This window comes from Dermacentor silvarum, chromosome 2 (genome assembly GCF_013339745.2).
Source record: "Dermacentor silvarum isolate Dsil-2018 chromosome 2, BIME_Dsil_1.4, whole genome shotgun sequence".
NCBI lineage: Eukaryota > Metazoa > Arthropoda > Arachnida > Ixodida > Ixodidae > Dermacentor > Dermacentor silvarum.
In genome coordinates this window covers 238481211-238497213 of record NC_051155.1, presented here as the reverse complement: position 1 = coordinate 238497213, position 16003 = coordinate 238481211, and the positions used below count along the sequence as shown (strand labels likewise).

At 43.9% G+C, this 16003-nt stretch overlaps 1 protein-coding gene across 4 annotated transcripts in view; it reads right to left on the bottom strand.

Annotated features, from left to right (window-relative positions):
- The window catches only part of LOC119442938 (WD repeat-containing protein 44), a 36295-nt gene that overhangs the window by 3466 nt on the left and 16826 nt on the right, over positions 1–16003 (bottom strand). For 3 of the 4 annotated variants that reach the window (XM_037708014.2, XM_049662462.1, XM_037708017.2), the window contains 11 exons: positions 14068–14285; positions 12415–12500; positions 11525–11646; positions 10914–10958; positions 8501–8594; positions 5206–5330; positions 4735–4857; positions 4485–4676; positions 4328–4429; positions 3372–3487; positions 3191–3315 (listed from right to left, as the gene is read on the bottom strand). In XM_037708014.2, coding sequence (XP_037563942.1) covers positions 3191–3315; positions 3372–3487; positions 4328–4429; positions 4485–4676; positions 4735–4857; positions 5206–5330; positions 8501–8594; positions 10914–10958; positions 11525–11646; positions 12415–12500; positions 14068–14285 — 1348 coding nt within the window. The remainder of the gene's footprint in view (positions 1–3190; positions 3316–3371; positions 3488–4327; positions 4430–4484; positions 4677–4734; positions 4858–5205; positions 5331–8500; positions 8595–10913; positions 10959–11524; positions 11647–12414; positions 12501–14067; positions 14286–16003) is intronic. The other variant, XM_037708016.2, reaches the window with a different exon arrangement.

Sequence of the window (16003 nt, the reverse complement as noted above, 5' to 3'; positions counted from 1 at the left end):
AAGTCTGCACAATGAGCGACGTTGAGTTGTAGAGCCCTCTGTGAAAGTGTGCGTTGCGGCTACATATTCTTTGTGCATATACAGTTGAACCCGAAAACGAAAGATTTTGTTATTCTAATGCTTATACACTGCAATTGATTAGACCTCGAGAAGATGAGGCTGACACAAACGTACAATCTGTAAGTAAAAAAAAAATATATTTTTTTTTATTACGTACAGGCCGGGCCTCGTCACGCACACGCGGGCCCTGGCTAAGCTTAATAACAAATGCCCAGGCCCAGGCTTGGAACCACGGGTCTGGATCGGGCTGGGCTTGGTCATGTACACCCGGGCTGGGCTCGGGCTTCATAAAGCGGGCCCGGGCTGGGCAGAGCTCTATGATAGACTTGAGTCGAGTGCTGCCTTAATGTACAAAAATAATGCAGTAGGTGTGCTTCCACAAACCAATTCCTCTTCAATTGATGAGATGTGACCAAGGCAATGACATTATCAATTGTGGACCTATTTTGACGGAAGCCATTCATTTTCTCCGAGTAAGCTTCCATAGTTTCCAGGAACCAATTTAGACGTTTGTGAATAAATTTTTCGGATAGTGTCCCTACACAAAGATATATGGGTCTGAAGGAGGCATAATTTGTTGGCTGCTTCCCTGGCTTCAATATAGGAATAACTTTCGCAAGCTTCCATTCCATAGGAACCTCTCCATTTTTCCATGAGGCGTTGTAGTACCCCAGAAGACGTAGGCGAGATGTGCGGCACAGATTTGCGACGGCTTCATAACTCACACCGTCGTGGCTAGGTGATGATCGCTTGCTTGTGTCGCCGATTGCTGCCGTGATGAATTCTTCAATTGTAAATGGTAACTATAGGTCAGAAAGGTCGCTCGAGGTGGACTAGGCTGATGACTTCCAATTTGCAGAGAAGGTTTTGCCCCGCTGGAAAGGAGCCTACAGTACTGCTCTGCCATCTCTTTCAGCAATGTGAGCTCATGTAATGACATTTTATCTAAGCACTCATTCCTCCCGAAGAAGATACAGTCAACTTCCGGTAATTTAATCCTGACGGGACCAACGAAACTGGTCGAATTATCTGGTGGGTCAATTAAACAAAAGGCAGGAAATACGCCAAGCAGGCTGTTGATTCACTTGGGCAGTATTTGCCATTAACTTAGCTTCGCCGCAATACAGCTTTGTTATGCAGTAAAGCATACTAAGTGGAAAAGGTGTCGCCATTTTTTTTCTCTACAGTGCCAGCTGTTACGAGACATAGCACGTGTTCTTTAATTTACACACGTGCGTGCGCCGTCTCCGCTCACAGTTCGAACACCGAGACGTCTAATGAGTTTACTGGCAGGCCTTCAGAGTTTTATATGGACCCTCGCTCTTTTAGTTGGCTTTAAACGACCCCTCGACTGAGTTTTTTTTTTTTTTTTTCATTTCACCACCTTCCTTTTCGCTAGTTTTCCCAATTTCTTTCTCCGCTCCTCGATGCATGGCGCGTGCATGCACGTATAATTAAAAAATGCGAACGAGGCCTCGTTAACAGTTTTGTATATGAGACATGCATGGCGGGCAAAACGAGGGCCCAAATAGCCACAACAATGTTAGAAACAGCTCTGAATGTCTATCAGTATGCTTATTAGGCGTCTCAGTGCTCGTTCTGTGGACCAGAGATGTCGCGTGCGTGCCTGTATAACTAAACAACTCGAACTATGTCGAGTTTTATATGAGTCAACATAGTACATAGTTTTACTAGACATGTGACCTTTACTCTGTGGGGATGCGCGACTCTCACGCGTCCCCTGATGTTGTTTTCCCCGCATAGCTCGCGTCTCCCATAATCCGGCTTCTCTGCATGGCTAAGCGCTGGCGGTGGTCATAGTGGTTGTGGCGCATTGCGAGAGATGGCGCGAGTGTCGCGATGCTAACGCCACCCAACGGCGGGGTGACTTCGGAGAAAAAGGTCCGAAGGGGCTTTCTCTTTGGCTTGGGATCGGCGACGAACACGCACGAACGCTTCGAGCGTGCGCCGGCCCGCTTCGCGGGACCGTCTCGCGAGGCTAAGAGCAGGACACCGGTATGGACGAACACGGATCGTTAGAATGCGCCACCGTTCGCGTGACCGTACACGTGAACGACTAGGTGATCGTGTCACAGCATGGGGCGAACATATTCGCTCGCTATCGGGTCGCGGTGAGTCGGACTTCCTTGATTTGTGGCGCGCCCATGTGAATGTTCTATTGGTAGTAATTCGGCTAGTGTGTATTAGCGTATGAAAGGTGCAATAAATGCCCTTTTGATTGTGTGCACTACTGTGTTGTCGTTCCTTTGTCCCAAGAGCATGTGTGAGACCCCACAACTCGTACTATGTCCTTTGACAGTAGCCCCTTTCCATTCTCGGTATGCTTCCCCGCATAACAGAGCTGTATAGTGGCGAAGCCGATTAGTCAAGTTCGAATTATTTGGTGAAGTAAGATTTTCAGATTTCAGAAGATTTTCAGATCAATATAACGGAAGTTTGAGGCCATAGAAACATATGGGCATAGGTATTGGGACTCAAATTAACGCAAGTCTACTGTACAATTATTTTAAATCAAGCATTGCTCTATAAGGGGGTTGCTTTCATCAGTTTGCTTTCATCAGAAGTTCTGCACAGTAGTAATCAGTGTGATGGCAGCTGTTACCGTGCTCCGGTACAAGAACGCCTCACATGTACAAATATATTCAATAAAATTTGGGTACTGAGGAAGAAAAAAAAAGGGGGAAGTTTGGCTTACATTTAAAAAAAAATTAGTAATAACTTTTCTTTATCCAAATGCACTAAAAAAGTTTTAAAAGTATCCTTTACCAGTACAAACTGATTTAGTGTTGCCTTTTCATGTTCCTTTAACCCTTCCTTTTTCTCTTCAAAGTATTCCCTTAGATAATTTTTCATCATGATATCATACAGTATTTATTCGCATCTAGGCCAATAGTTCTTTTTAATGTGAGTTACGAAACTGCTAAGTCAGCCTATAGAGTAAATACGGTAGCGAAAGTGTGAAGGATAAAGCACTGTAGCAGTGAACTAAAAGAACATTTTAAGGCCAACAAAGAGGCTCAATACAGCTTCAAGAAGATACATTAGCCTCGGTTACTGTTATCATAAGGCATGAATGTTTGAGGCACAGGGCGTCAACCCAGACTAATACCTTTTATGCTTTCCCAATAAGTGTTCCGGTCTCGCCGTGCTGATGAGAACTTGTAGTCGTGGTAGGTTTTCCAGATGTAGATAAACTGGTTCTCCGAGCCACTGATGACGTACCTCCCATCGTGGCTGCGCACAGTAGCATATTCACTTGTCTGAGCTCTACAACTGTCAGCTGGCCTTACCTGAAGGACCCTTTGATTTGGCTACTGAGGTTGACGTAGCCCTTGTACTTGCACGAGAGTGATAGGTCTCGAAGATCGTACAGACGAATGCGCGAGTCATTGGAGGTCACAAGAATCTGCAAAACAGCACAAGCACAGGCTCTTACGATTTGAAGCAGAAACGCAAGAATTCAGTCAGCAGTTACGAACTGATTCAATGAAACTGATGAAATACGCAGAACAAGTAGGGCATAGTAAATTAGAATAGTGTGAAGCTAAAACGGCCCTAATTTTACATCACCCTTGGTATGGCAATGTGAATTCTCTTTGTGTGACCTTTACGCTTAAATCCTAGCAGCAATTGTTACAGTGTCATACAAATTAGCATAAATTACAGAGGTTACAAGCAACAAAAAAATGAATCTCTCAGTACAACATAAGAAAAAACATTGGAGCAGGGTAGTGTGTGTGAGTGTGTTTGTATGCACACAATCAGGGGATGTATTCTGAAACGTTCCACTTCGGTGATAGTTCGCCTAGGCGATAGTCGCGTTCAATAAGTCAATCGGCTGCTTACCCGTGACGTCAGCATGCACTACCAACATGTGCACTTGAACATTTTGCTAAACACACGAGAGAACGCACTGTGCGAGTGCAGAGCGGCTCGGGTGTGTTGTTTTTGAATGGATTGGCCGCAATACAAAACAGACGTGTTCGTTTATCCAATATATGTCGGGAGCACCCACTGACACTGTGAAGTCAAAATGACGTACACCGGAACTACAAGGTGGTGCGACTTATTTTCCGGTTTTGCTCAACCAGCCAATCAGCGCGCGCCTGAAGGCGAAAAGTGAAATATCGCCGAAGTGGAACGTTTCACAATACGTCCCCAGTGCTTACATCTGTAATGTAAGCGCTGAAGGAAAAGTAATGTGTGTCTGTAACTGACACAAATTTGTAACTGGTTATGAACTTGCCTTGTCTTCTCCAGGCATGGGCTCAATACCAGTAATCTTTCGGCCCTGAGCATTCTTTCCTCGTGTTGAACGCACGTGGATTTGGGTGTAGTACTTGAGCTGCTGCATGAAAGAGGCCCAGTCAAGACCGCATGGCAATACTTAAGCCTCGCTTTACCTCTGTGTTATAGAAGATGCACCGCCCGTCGTAGGAGCCAACCACGGCGAACTTGCCCTTTTGGCAAAAGTTGGCAGCCGTTATGAGCTTGGTCTGGCCATCCAGCTCGTTCCATAGGGCAACTTTCTTGTCTGGAATGTTCCAAAGTCTCAGCTTGCCATCGAGGGAGCCACTCAGAAAGTAGCGGTCGTCCTGCAAGTGATCACAAATGAGCTATTCGCACTTGTTGCACTTATGTCAGCTGCCTTACCCGGGGATGGAAAGCGATAGCCGTGACAAAGTCAACATGCTGAAAACAGCACAGGCAGTCGCGACTGCTGATGTGCCACAGCCTCACTGTCTTGTCCATGGATGATGACAGAATGAAGTTGTTCTGCACGAAAATCAGGCCTGGCTACTCAGTGCCACAAGGGGAAGTGGCTAAAAAAATACCATAATACACTCAATAAAATACTGCACGATAGGAGATGCTATCAGATGGGACAAGGCAAACACGTCACAGCTACTGGCTGTGGGAACACGTGTTGGCAACATCATATGGAATTCCAAACAAGGATTCTTAAACCTTTACGGTCAGTCAGTTATAAATGCTTAGCAAATGCATTTAGTCTTTACTCCAGGGCTGCCAAAATACTGAGTGTTATGTAAAATAGCTTAGGGCATAAGCTGTTAGAGATCTATGTTTAACAACAGGTGCTGCAGTTGTGCGTGCGTGACGTACCCGTGACCACGACACGTCCAAGAGATCAGCTGTGTGTCCAGCATACTTGCAAAAGGAACGGAAAGGTCCTTCTTCCTCCTCCTCTGGTGGTGGATCCGCTGTTTCTGTGCTCTCATTCTTGGTAGCTGCGACATGTCACAAAATAGATGTCTTAGTGTTAACCAAGTACAGTCAAGCTGTACAAGCTTAAAGGGACATATAGAAAAACATTAAATCAATTTAGACTGATAAAGTAAAGTATTCTTTAAAAACTCTATCTTAGTTAATTTCACAGTAAGATCTTGATTACGAGAAAAGAAAATGAAGGCCAAAGTTTCATTTCTTGAATGTTATGCTAAAACTGCAGTGCCGGTACATCATTGCGATGTCATCGATTTAAAAGGTGCAGTGAAGGCACTCAAAACTTTCCCAGTTGTCTTTTACTCCTTTAAAGTACAACACAGTCCATCTTTGCCGATAAAAAAATAACTCGACCCGAACAGATGCCATCAATATCCATGAAGTCACAGCAAGCTGGTGCAGGAACTTCGAAGTGGTGTTGCTACCTATCTCATTTTTGTGCCTTTTCTGGCTTACCAAGCTTTCTCTCATGATAAGAGGTTTTTTTTTTTCCTTTTCTTTTTTTTTTGGTATTGCAGAAGCACAATTTACTATTACAGCTCAACTTAATTTTTTGTTTAATGTCCCTTTAAATGCCCAGCTGCATAAGCTTAGATCAACTTTAGGAACGCACACAATTTCACACGAGCGGTGTTTGCCCAGTCCTGCGACTTATGTTTCCAGTTTTGCCACAATACTGATAAGCTCCTCTACTGTGATGGTACTGCACTAGTCAGGTCTGCTGGCATGCTGTTATAGTGCACATGCTTTTGTCTGTGTGCAATGTGCACATGTGGACCTTGTATAACAGTGATGGCATGCAAAAGTGTGTGAAAGTACAGACCTTGCTCTACAAAAGCAATTCAAGGCACGATGAGCACTAGCTGCTTTCAATACATACAGTGGAAATTCGTTACATTTCAGTGTTCCATATCAAACATTTCAATACAGTGGACATTCATTACATACCAATGTGCAGTATCTGCTGAATGCCTGGGCTTTCCTAAATAACAGGGTGACCAGATAAATTGAGGCCTACATGCAAATATCCCTCTCAAAACAAGCTTAAGTATAATTGGTAAGGCTCTTCCCAAATTGGCCGAGAATGGGCAGAATATGGTGTCTGAAGAATATATTTGAAACTACGGCTCATTTTATTTAATGGAGATGGAGGACTGTTGAATTTTTTAAGAACACCGCACGAAAATAAAGGTTATCATCGATGATCACAACCCAACTCTGTGTTAAGCAATGACAATAAGAGATTTTCAATTCTTCTCAGTCCTGGCATGAGTTGTGCATCCAAATGAACGCTGTATTCCAGGGACAAACGGACATTTCACAGTGCAAAAGGACTCGCAAATGCAGAAACATGCATCAAATTACGGTTAAATTAATCGAAACAACGCAAATGACAACAGGCCTGAAATATCATGACAAGTGAGTACAAAACATGATCAGCAACTTCGGGAAACCAACAAACCCAAATCCAATTATAGTACTAGAACTGGTCACTATGCTAAAAATAATGACCTGCCTTTTCAAGGAACCAGATTTGGGTGGGCGATTCAGTATTAGAATTTGTAACATCTAGTGTACTCCCACATCTTGTATTGCTGCCACCAACATTTTTCGTTGACAAGATCAAGAGGATAAGATGTAACTATACTACAGTAAAGCTTGGAATTGTTTGCCACGAATAACACGAGGCCAGATAGCCATTTGAGAACCCAGTGGTTCTCAAATGGGGGTGCGCGAAGCCATTTGTGGGAGTCCGCGAAATCCAGGCCAGCAAAATAGGGGTGTGCGAATATTCTAAAAGTTAGAATATTATTGAATATTATATTTTTAATATTTGAATCAAATCGAACATATTGCTGGCTGTGCGGGAGGAAACACGATCTTTAGCATTTGTTTCTATCTAAACTAAGATTATTGGGGTGATAGTGCACTGAATTTTGTGATAATTTCGAGCTGCCAGCGAAACTTCACCTGTAAAGCCCACTTAGCCAAACCTTGTGGGAAAGTCAGCCTCTCAGTAGCAAGGGGCATGGGTTTGCGGTCAGGGAGGGTGCATTTTTCTTTCTTTCTTTCTTTAATGCAGCTCCACCTGAGCTTATTGCATGACAGCAAGTGTGATGAGTGACGACTGGCACAGGGTCAAATGCCTCCAATTTACGAAGATTTGATGTGGTATAATAAGGCACAGGCTGGCGAGAGCAGCTAGTGGGAATGACTAAATTTTCCAAGTTAACATAAGCCAAATACACAATATTTTAGTATAACGGCTTACTAGTCTGGTCTTGTAACACTGATAATGTAGTTGCAATGTTTCAACATATCAAATTAACACAACTTGCTAATAAATGCACATGCATATGATTATTTGACATTTGAAGTTTAAATATTCGTACATGATCTGTATTAGAAAATTTTGCACACCCCTAAAAAAAAGCCGAAAAAAATTTTTAAGCCTTGACTCATTTCCAGTTCCGGGACTTGCTCCCGGAACTGTGGCAGCAATCCGCACAAGATAATAAAAAAATAAAAGACGTCACAATGTTCGTTGCCAATTTCTTTCATCGTAAAGAACCCCCCCCCCTCTCTCCCCTGCCCCGTCACTGCAAGGGGTCCTCCATCACTTTTACGGGTCTACAAGGGGTCCCTGACACATCCATGGCTGAGAACCACTGGCCTAACCAATGCTTGCTTCTGTTTCTAACTCTTTCTCCTCAGGACCTCAATAAAGTTCGTACTCACTCACTCATAAACAAACAAGCGAAATGCAGAGACAACTGCTTTCACCACCTAAACTCGTAAAAAAATTTGCCGAGAAGAATGCCGGATTTTCAAGACACTGCAGACCAACTTAGCTGCACAGCGCCATGCCTAGAGTCATTTTGCAGCTTCCCCACAAGCCAGAGTACTCTTTTTGCTGTGACCATGTCATGCAGAGAAGTTGGTCTATGGTGTTTTGAATATCAACTACTGTTGACAGATGTTTTAGCCTACATATATTAGCTGCAGCAGCAACCCTTTTCACTATGACACTATGAATCTCTATGGCCCAATTAAAATTTTTGTCTGTAACCTGCAGTGCATTACAAAATTTCCCTGCCAACATTTCGCAGAACAAACCACAGCCCTGGTGCTTACATAATGGTCCCTGCGAAAACAGTAACACCTTGCAGCTTACTTTCCTGCTTGTACTTGTTGCGCATGTCATCGAAGAGCTGGAAGGCGCTCTTCAGCACCCAAATGCGCAGAATGGTGTCCTGGCCCGCCGTCGCCTTGCAAAGGAGAGCAAGACAGTGAGTTAAGCAGTAACCAGGTGATATGTTTTGTCAAAACTGTGCACACCACGTCAGTTAAAGGAGTACTGACATGAAATGCTTGAATTGACATTTTTATTTGTGTTAAATAAAAGTCCAAACCCTTTAAACCTTAAAAAAATATGCCGGTAAATGTCAGAGCGTCCTTAGTAACATACTACAATACTTGTTTTTACAAACAAGTATTGGTTCCGGTAGCCAGACGGTGCATGTGCCATAACATCACAATACATTGATCGATTCCATTCCTGCAAATGCTACGGTTGCTACATGTGTGAGTGAAGTTATAAAAAATTTTGTGCAGCACTGTCCCTTCATTTTTTCGACAAGTAATATCATCATACCTAGCATTATTGCTGTGCAATGGGAGCAAATTTTGCTCTCTCTCTCTCTCATGACATCATAATTATGTCAATTACGCCAAGTCCATAATATTGATCGCAACTTTATTATCAAATTAAGATATCTTGTGTTTCTCAACTTTCATACTTTTTGAGTGTCCTCCTTTTACGCCCAAGAAGCGTGTAGTAGGCTTTCTACAACTTTGAAAATATGTGTTGGTACTCCTTTAACAGTATATGTCAAAGCAAAACAACTGCATTGCCCAGGCAACATATTGCATACCGAACATTTCTGATCAGCAAGCTAAATTTATAAGCAAATATAGACTATAGTATCTGAAGTGGAGGTGGCCACATGACAGCATATTATGAAGCTCAACTTTGCCGAATAAGTGCTAGGACAGTTTCAAAGGGATAACTTACCAGCTCGGATCAGTCTTCGATATTCCTTTACAGAAGCAAAAGTACATTATTGTTTATTGTTTATTGTACAGTGCAAGAAATATCAGAAAGTTATGCTAGAAGCAGGTGACTGCTGCCCTGCTGCACTTCAGCTTGATGATGTTCAGATATTGTTCTATATAAGGAATAATTCAATTTAACTAAGGTTGACTCTAATCAATCTATACCATTTACTTTAGTGCTGGTTCTTGGGCGAGTTGCAATTTCGGAAAATATATTGGCCAGACTAAGAAAGCCGGTTGTATAAATGATTACTTAAGAGAGCACAAACAAAACGTTGCACGGCACAGGGATGGGCACCTGTCCACATATTGCAATGACTGTGGTTGCTTAACACTATTCGAACTCTCACATAATCAGCAGCCACAAAGGCAAATGTATGCAGTAAATTATAGAAACGAAAGCCATAATCAACGTAGGGGTGAAATGTATCAGCACACCATCAATTATGCTATCTGAAAAATAAATATGCTTAATTTCGGCAGTGCGACACGAAGCGTCACGTGGCTGTTAATTGATGTGTGTATATATATATATATATATATATATATATATATATATATATATATACACACACACACATATGAAGATGCGGATTTTCAATGAAATCAGTTGCTAGAGCACTCCCGTTTGTTTATTCATGTGCCTTTCTGCTGTCCATGTTTAGAAAGTGCAACCCTTTCCAGAACTCTTACTTTAGAGGTCCACTAAAAGTCTGCTGATAAAATATAAATTCTACTTGAAATCCCATATTATTCACAAAGAATTCAAAACTTGCAATACATCTGCTAGGGTCATTCATTTATATCACACTAAATCACTTATTTCCTAAAAACAAAAACAAAAAAATAATTTGAAAATAAAAAACGAACATTTCTACCTGCTAAGTACACATTTTATTCTTGTTAACAACCTTAAACTCTACTAGATCTATTGAAAAATTCGGCTATAATGGCAGCACTGAAGGGAAATAAACATATCGTTCAAAAGTGCATACTGGCGAGTCCTGCATGTTTTATTGTGCTCTTGTATGGTCAGTGCTAAACAACTATTAGACATGATTAGCCGACCTGCCCAAATTTCTGCCATGATCATAAACAATAGTCCCCAAAATGTTTGGCTTATCACTGCTATCAAGCCATTCAGCATAAGGTAACTTTTCTTAATGCGAGCCTACTTTATTTGCTCTGTGGCATTACATGTACTAAGAGTGAATGCTCACAACTACAAAATGCCTCCATTTTATGTGACTGCGCTTTGTGTGTGTTTATGTGCTGATTGTGCACCCAATTGCCACACATGGACGGATTAGACAGCCACAAATATGCTCGCACAGAATCCCCAGTGCTGCTGCAAAACCTTTTGCATCGTTGCTGTGACCTTACAGCCATTTAATTTTCTATCATCTTAGCTTTTTCAGAGAGAAAGCATGAAAAAAAAGTAAAAAAAGGAATGAGTCCATCAGGTAGCTCACCAGCAGGCGTCCGCAGGCCGAGAACTTCATGGTCCACACAGCACCCTGTGGAAAAATTACCCAGCATTGTTCTTATAACATACTGTGAGTTGGCAGACTGTCCACCACAAGAACAGTTCATACCAACATCAAACAACACAGTCCCGCATATCTGCAGCTGATACCTTCAACTTCTCAAGCTAAGTGCAGAACAATTTCCAGTCTCAAGCCTTTTTCCTCTGCTCAAGTCCTTTGCAACCTGATAGTTACATGCGTTACTTATTTAAAATCCCTGCCCCCCAGAGCTACCGTACTTATAAAGGACAGGGCCACAATAAACTGTTTCTTCAGCTTGCAATCATAATCAATGAATTATGTATATGTGCTGGACACAACCTCCTGCATGCATGAAAGCAAAGAACTATGGATTGGAAACTTTCTACACTTCATTTTTCCAGTGAACACGCTATGATGTACACAAAGCTGAGTGTCCTGCCATGAAATGGAATAAAATCCAAAATGAAGACCCACTGAACCTCAAGCTCCAGAAAGACCACCAGAGAACTGAGACTCATCTATTGTACATCGCAGATGGAAACAATACGGAGGGCATGGGAAAGGGCATTCGTTACCGTGTGCACGTTGGCGATTTCCTGGACAAGACGAACAGAGTCGAACTCGGGTGGGTTCCGGTGGCTGGTCTTGACCTTGAGGGTCTCCTCCTCACTTCCTTCTTCTTCACTTGGGCGTAGCCCTGCAACAGGCCAGCAGTCAGAGATTGAACTCCCCAAACTGCTCTTGTCAAGTGTGGCAAGCACTTCCTCATCCACCTGTCCATCCTGCGGAATCATCTGACATTTCATTCTACATTCTAAACTCGCCCAGGTAGTGCGGTCACATACATGACTTACAAAAATATACAAAAACAAGTGAAACCGCCATAGCTGTTTCACTTGTTTTTGCGCAATTGATTTTGCGCAGTTGATTTGGAATGACCATCAAGGTATGTCTTTCCGCCATGAGAACAACGGCAGCTCAAGCGTTTTTTGCATCCTTGTTGATGTCTCGCAAGCTGTTCTCGGCGCTGACTTCCTCAGTTTCTTCAACCTTACAGTAGACATGCATGCTCATCGACTCACTGATCTCAGCACGCGCCTCTCCTTCAACAGCGTACTCTGCACCGCCTCGCCGACGGGGCTTCGAGCTCTTGCACCCGCTTTGCCGTACACAAAAATCCCGATTTTCCCAATCTTACGAAGCCGCATACCAGAGCGTCACCGGTGAAGCACTCGATCGTTCACCACATCGTGACCACTGGGCCTCCCATCTGCACTCGTCACCGTCGACTGTCTGGAGACCGCCTCGAAATCACTCACCACAATCAAGATATGATTCCGCAACTTCGTGCTAAATAGCATACCTGATACCGTAGCCACTGTGTCATCTTGGTTGTTGCCAACATATAAAAAGACAGAGTGTGCAGTCACTGCCACAACTATCGCCAGATATAATAAACACTTACTTTCATCAGCTGCTGACTTGATTCGGGTCACCGTCTGACCCACCTTCTGGCCCACCTTCCGGCCGAGCATTCTTGTTAGACGGCCCCTGCATAAATTACATGGTGGTTTTCATTGCAAACTATTTAAGAACCCAAAGCTCAGTTACACTGAAGATGTTTATGACAACACGGCTGGTGAGAGAACGTCCTTCATTCCAGTATTTTAACTTATTGATCAATGATAACACAGTAGAATCTCAATGACATGAATCTCTTGAGACAATGCTAAAATTTGTATCAGCCGAATTGGCGGCTGATACAAAGGGCGGCTGCGTATGGCCCGGCCGCATGGGTCTTATATTGAAAGCGATCTGCGGTAGGTACAGAGTCTAGGCGCAGTGAGGGCTGATAAATTCGTGTGCGCTGTGTTCTTGCCGCTTAGTTTGCACTGATGTGAGAGGCAGCATGAAGAGCAATTCGCTCGCTGCTGCTGCCGCGATTCCTCACTCCAGCGTTTTGACCGCAACTGTCTGCGGCCATCGAGTGAGATATGTTCATGTTCGCCTGTGCGTGCATGACACCATGCTTGTTAATTTAGTTAGTAAGCGAATGTTAACAAATTTATAAAACCACTTAAACTACTCTCCTTAATTTCTATAGCTGCCTAATAATTTGCTATCACAATCGATGCTTTGCCTTTTGGGTGATACTAAACCTTTTTCTCCTTATCCCAAATCCTTCCTTTATCTCATGGCAAAATATTTCGAATATGCAGCAGAATATCAGAAAATTTCATTTTTTAGTGCGTTGTCTTCGAATTCGTGAAGTAAATTGCATTTCGGGAGGTGCTACACCGCTGATAGGGTGAGCACAGCTTTCCCGCTGACGAAGCGACACCATTTTGGTATCACCGTATATACAAGAGATCAGAGATTCAGATAGCCACAGTGTGACATTTCTCCCTGCAGAAATAATAGCAATAAAAGAGAGCATGAAAAGGGAAAACTAGCATTGCAGTTTGTTACTGCAGTCACTTGGTGCGGAGGGAGTGCTTCGTGAATTTGAATGACATGAATTTCAATCATTGGTGCGCTTGTTTCGTGCAAGTTCTGGCGCCAGCAAGCTGCGAACTTCGCGTGCTTTGAAGCAGAAATTTCAAGATCTGCCTGGTTATCTCGAGTTTCTTTCATTGCTACGTCCTAGCTGCTGCCTGATGGTGATAAGGACATGATTTGCGCAAGATAAGGAAATATGTTTACTTTCATTGTAGTGGCGTAGACAAAGTAATGTAGGTCGCCCTGGCAACAGGAATGTGACCAGCACATCAGTGTCGGCGTGTTACCAGCCTGGCAACAGCCAGTGTCTGGCACTCGTGCGGCATGACAAGTGATTTGCAACGTTCAAAATTTAGCATGTAAGCTAACAGACTTGAGCAGGGACTTTTGAACACTTCATATCATACCAAAATTCATATCAGGCATGATTGTATCACTGAGATTGTGCTGTAATTTTCTTTGAGCTGCATACATAGAAAGTGTAAAACCACAATTACAGTAAGCCTTACAATTCTGAACACTTCAGATGCCTTGAGAATGCTAGAGTTCCTTTCGCAAGAGCTTCGAGTGTTCAGTCCTGTCTTGGTGCTAGGCAGAGATGTCAAAAAGAGGCTCTTACGCTCTGCGACGAAGACTATCTGTGGAGTCACCCGGTGGTCTAGGGCTCTCCTCATCGGAGGCAGGGCCCACATCCGAATGGCCCACATACTCGGACGTGATGCGCATGATGTGCAGAGCCAGTGGGTTGAGGCAGCGTGGAAGGCGCTCCTCGGCCACACTTAGGGGCACTTTCTCACCTGTGTCCAAATTAAGCACCTCCACTTGGTCCAGGATTTCCTGCACACAAGCCGCTTCACTAAGTCCAAGATGCCGTCTGGTGCTACTGAGACGTCACTTACTTGAAGCAGATAATTGGATTCTTAACTTATCCTTATTCACTGCCGCTTAGTACTTGTACGAACAGAAACTAAGGGGCAATGGGAGGGAAGTGTGTTAATAAACAAGTTGAAATGGGTGGTTCATAATGCCCGAGGGGATGATGCTCACAATTTCCTACAGTGAAGAAAAGCGAGCTGCTATATATAATGGTGCAAGAGCTTTTACGAGAACCATATGTCACAGCTCTCATAAATGGAAAAAAAAAAAAACATTTGGCTTTCCAGCAAATATCAGAGCGGAGTATTCAGAATATGAGGGACACTAAAGAGAAAAACGATTTGAGCTGTGTTAGTGAATTATTCTTCACCAATAGCAAAAAAGTCACTGTTGTCACGACAAGATGCTTGGTAAACCAGAAAAGGATCAAAAAGGCACCACCTTTAAAATTTTTGCACCAATTCGCCATGACGTCATGGATTTTGATGTGATCTGCTCGGGCCTAGTTAATTTCTTACAGTGGAATCTCGATGATACGAATCTCACGGGGTCACGAAAAAATTCGTATCATCGAAACACAATTAAAACTAGCTAAATTAAGGGGGAGCGCGAGGATCAGATCGCGGCGAGAAAAATCGATTTTTGAAAACCACAGCGTTTCGGTATCTGCAACGACTAATCTATGGTGTATCAAAATGGTTTGGCTGAAAACGCACTAAAAGTGGCCGAAAAAGATTAATTCGTCAAGGCGCAGGGCGAGAACACAGCTTTAAATTGCGCAAAATCACCATAGTTCACGGGGACATATCTCGTATTTCCCGCCACCGAGCGCCACCATCTTGGTATCATTCGAAAGCTCAAAGTTTCGCCGGTCCGCTTCTCCATGCACTTCTCAATCCGTCCGTCGTCACCATCTTGTAGCAAACGCACTAACACAAAAGAAGCGCGGGTCTGTGATAGGTCACACGGGCCCTCCGATGAAAGCGGGCCTCCGATTGGCTGCCGCGCTGAAAGGCGTCTCTCCATTGGTTGCTGCTGTGGCAGGGGCAAGATGGCAACCGCAGTTGTCTGCTTCGTAAACTACGCCGGCGTCTTCACTTGACACGCAGAATTCGGATTAATGAGACTCCCATGTTAGCAATGGATCGTCGCTCGTTGGAGAAGAAATTTTGGACGAAGCACGTCTTCGGAATACGGAAGCGCAAGCCTCCTACGGCAAGAAAAATACGGCGATTAGCGGGAGAAGCGGAGGAGCACCCGACTGAACGTGCCGCGCTACCTTGCACCGTGGATTACATGCCGCGCTATCTTGCACCGTGTGACTCCAGCAGCGAAACCGACAATCGCCCTGTGCCATCGGCACCGACAACACAGTCGACGGAAGACGCGCCAATGGAGGCTCCCGCGCCTCGGCATACAGCCGCGCGAATCAGCCGAGATCGTATCTCAGTAGACATAGATGTTACTCTATGGACATAGCTCGCTGCGACTAGGCAAAATGGCGCAAACACAAAGAACGCGGCCCGAAGCAAAGCAGCCACTCCGTCCGATGGCATGCAGAAAAGGAGGAAAAACACAAAAGCAACAAAAGCGCCCCCTGCTTCAAACTCTTCGCGCCAATTCGCGGCCTCCGCGCTGTCCGGCATCGCGTCCGCGCCTCCGCACCAAAAGAGAAAAGG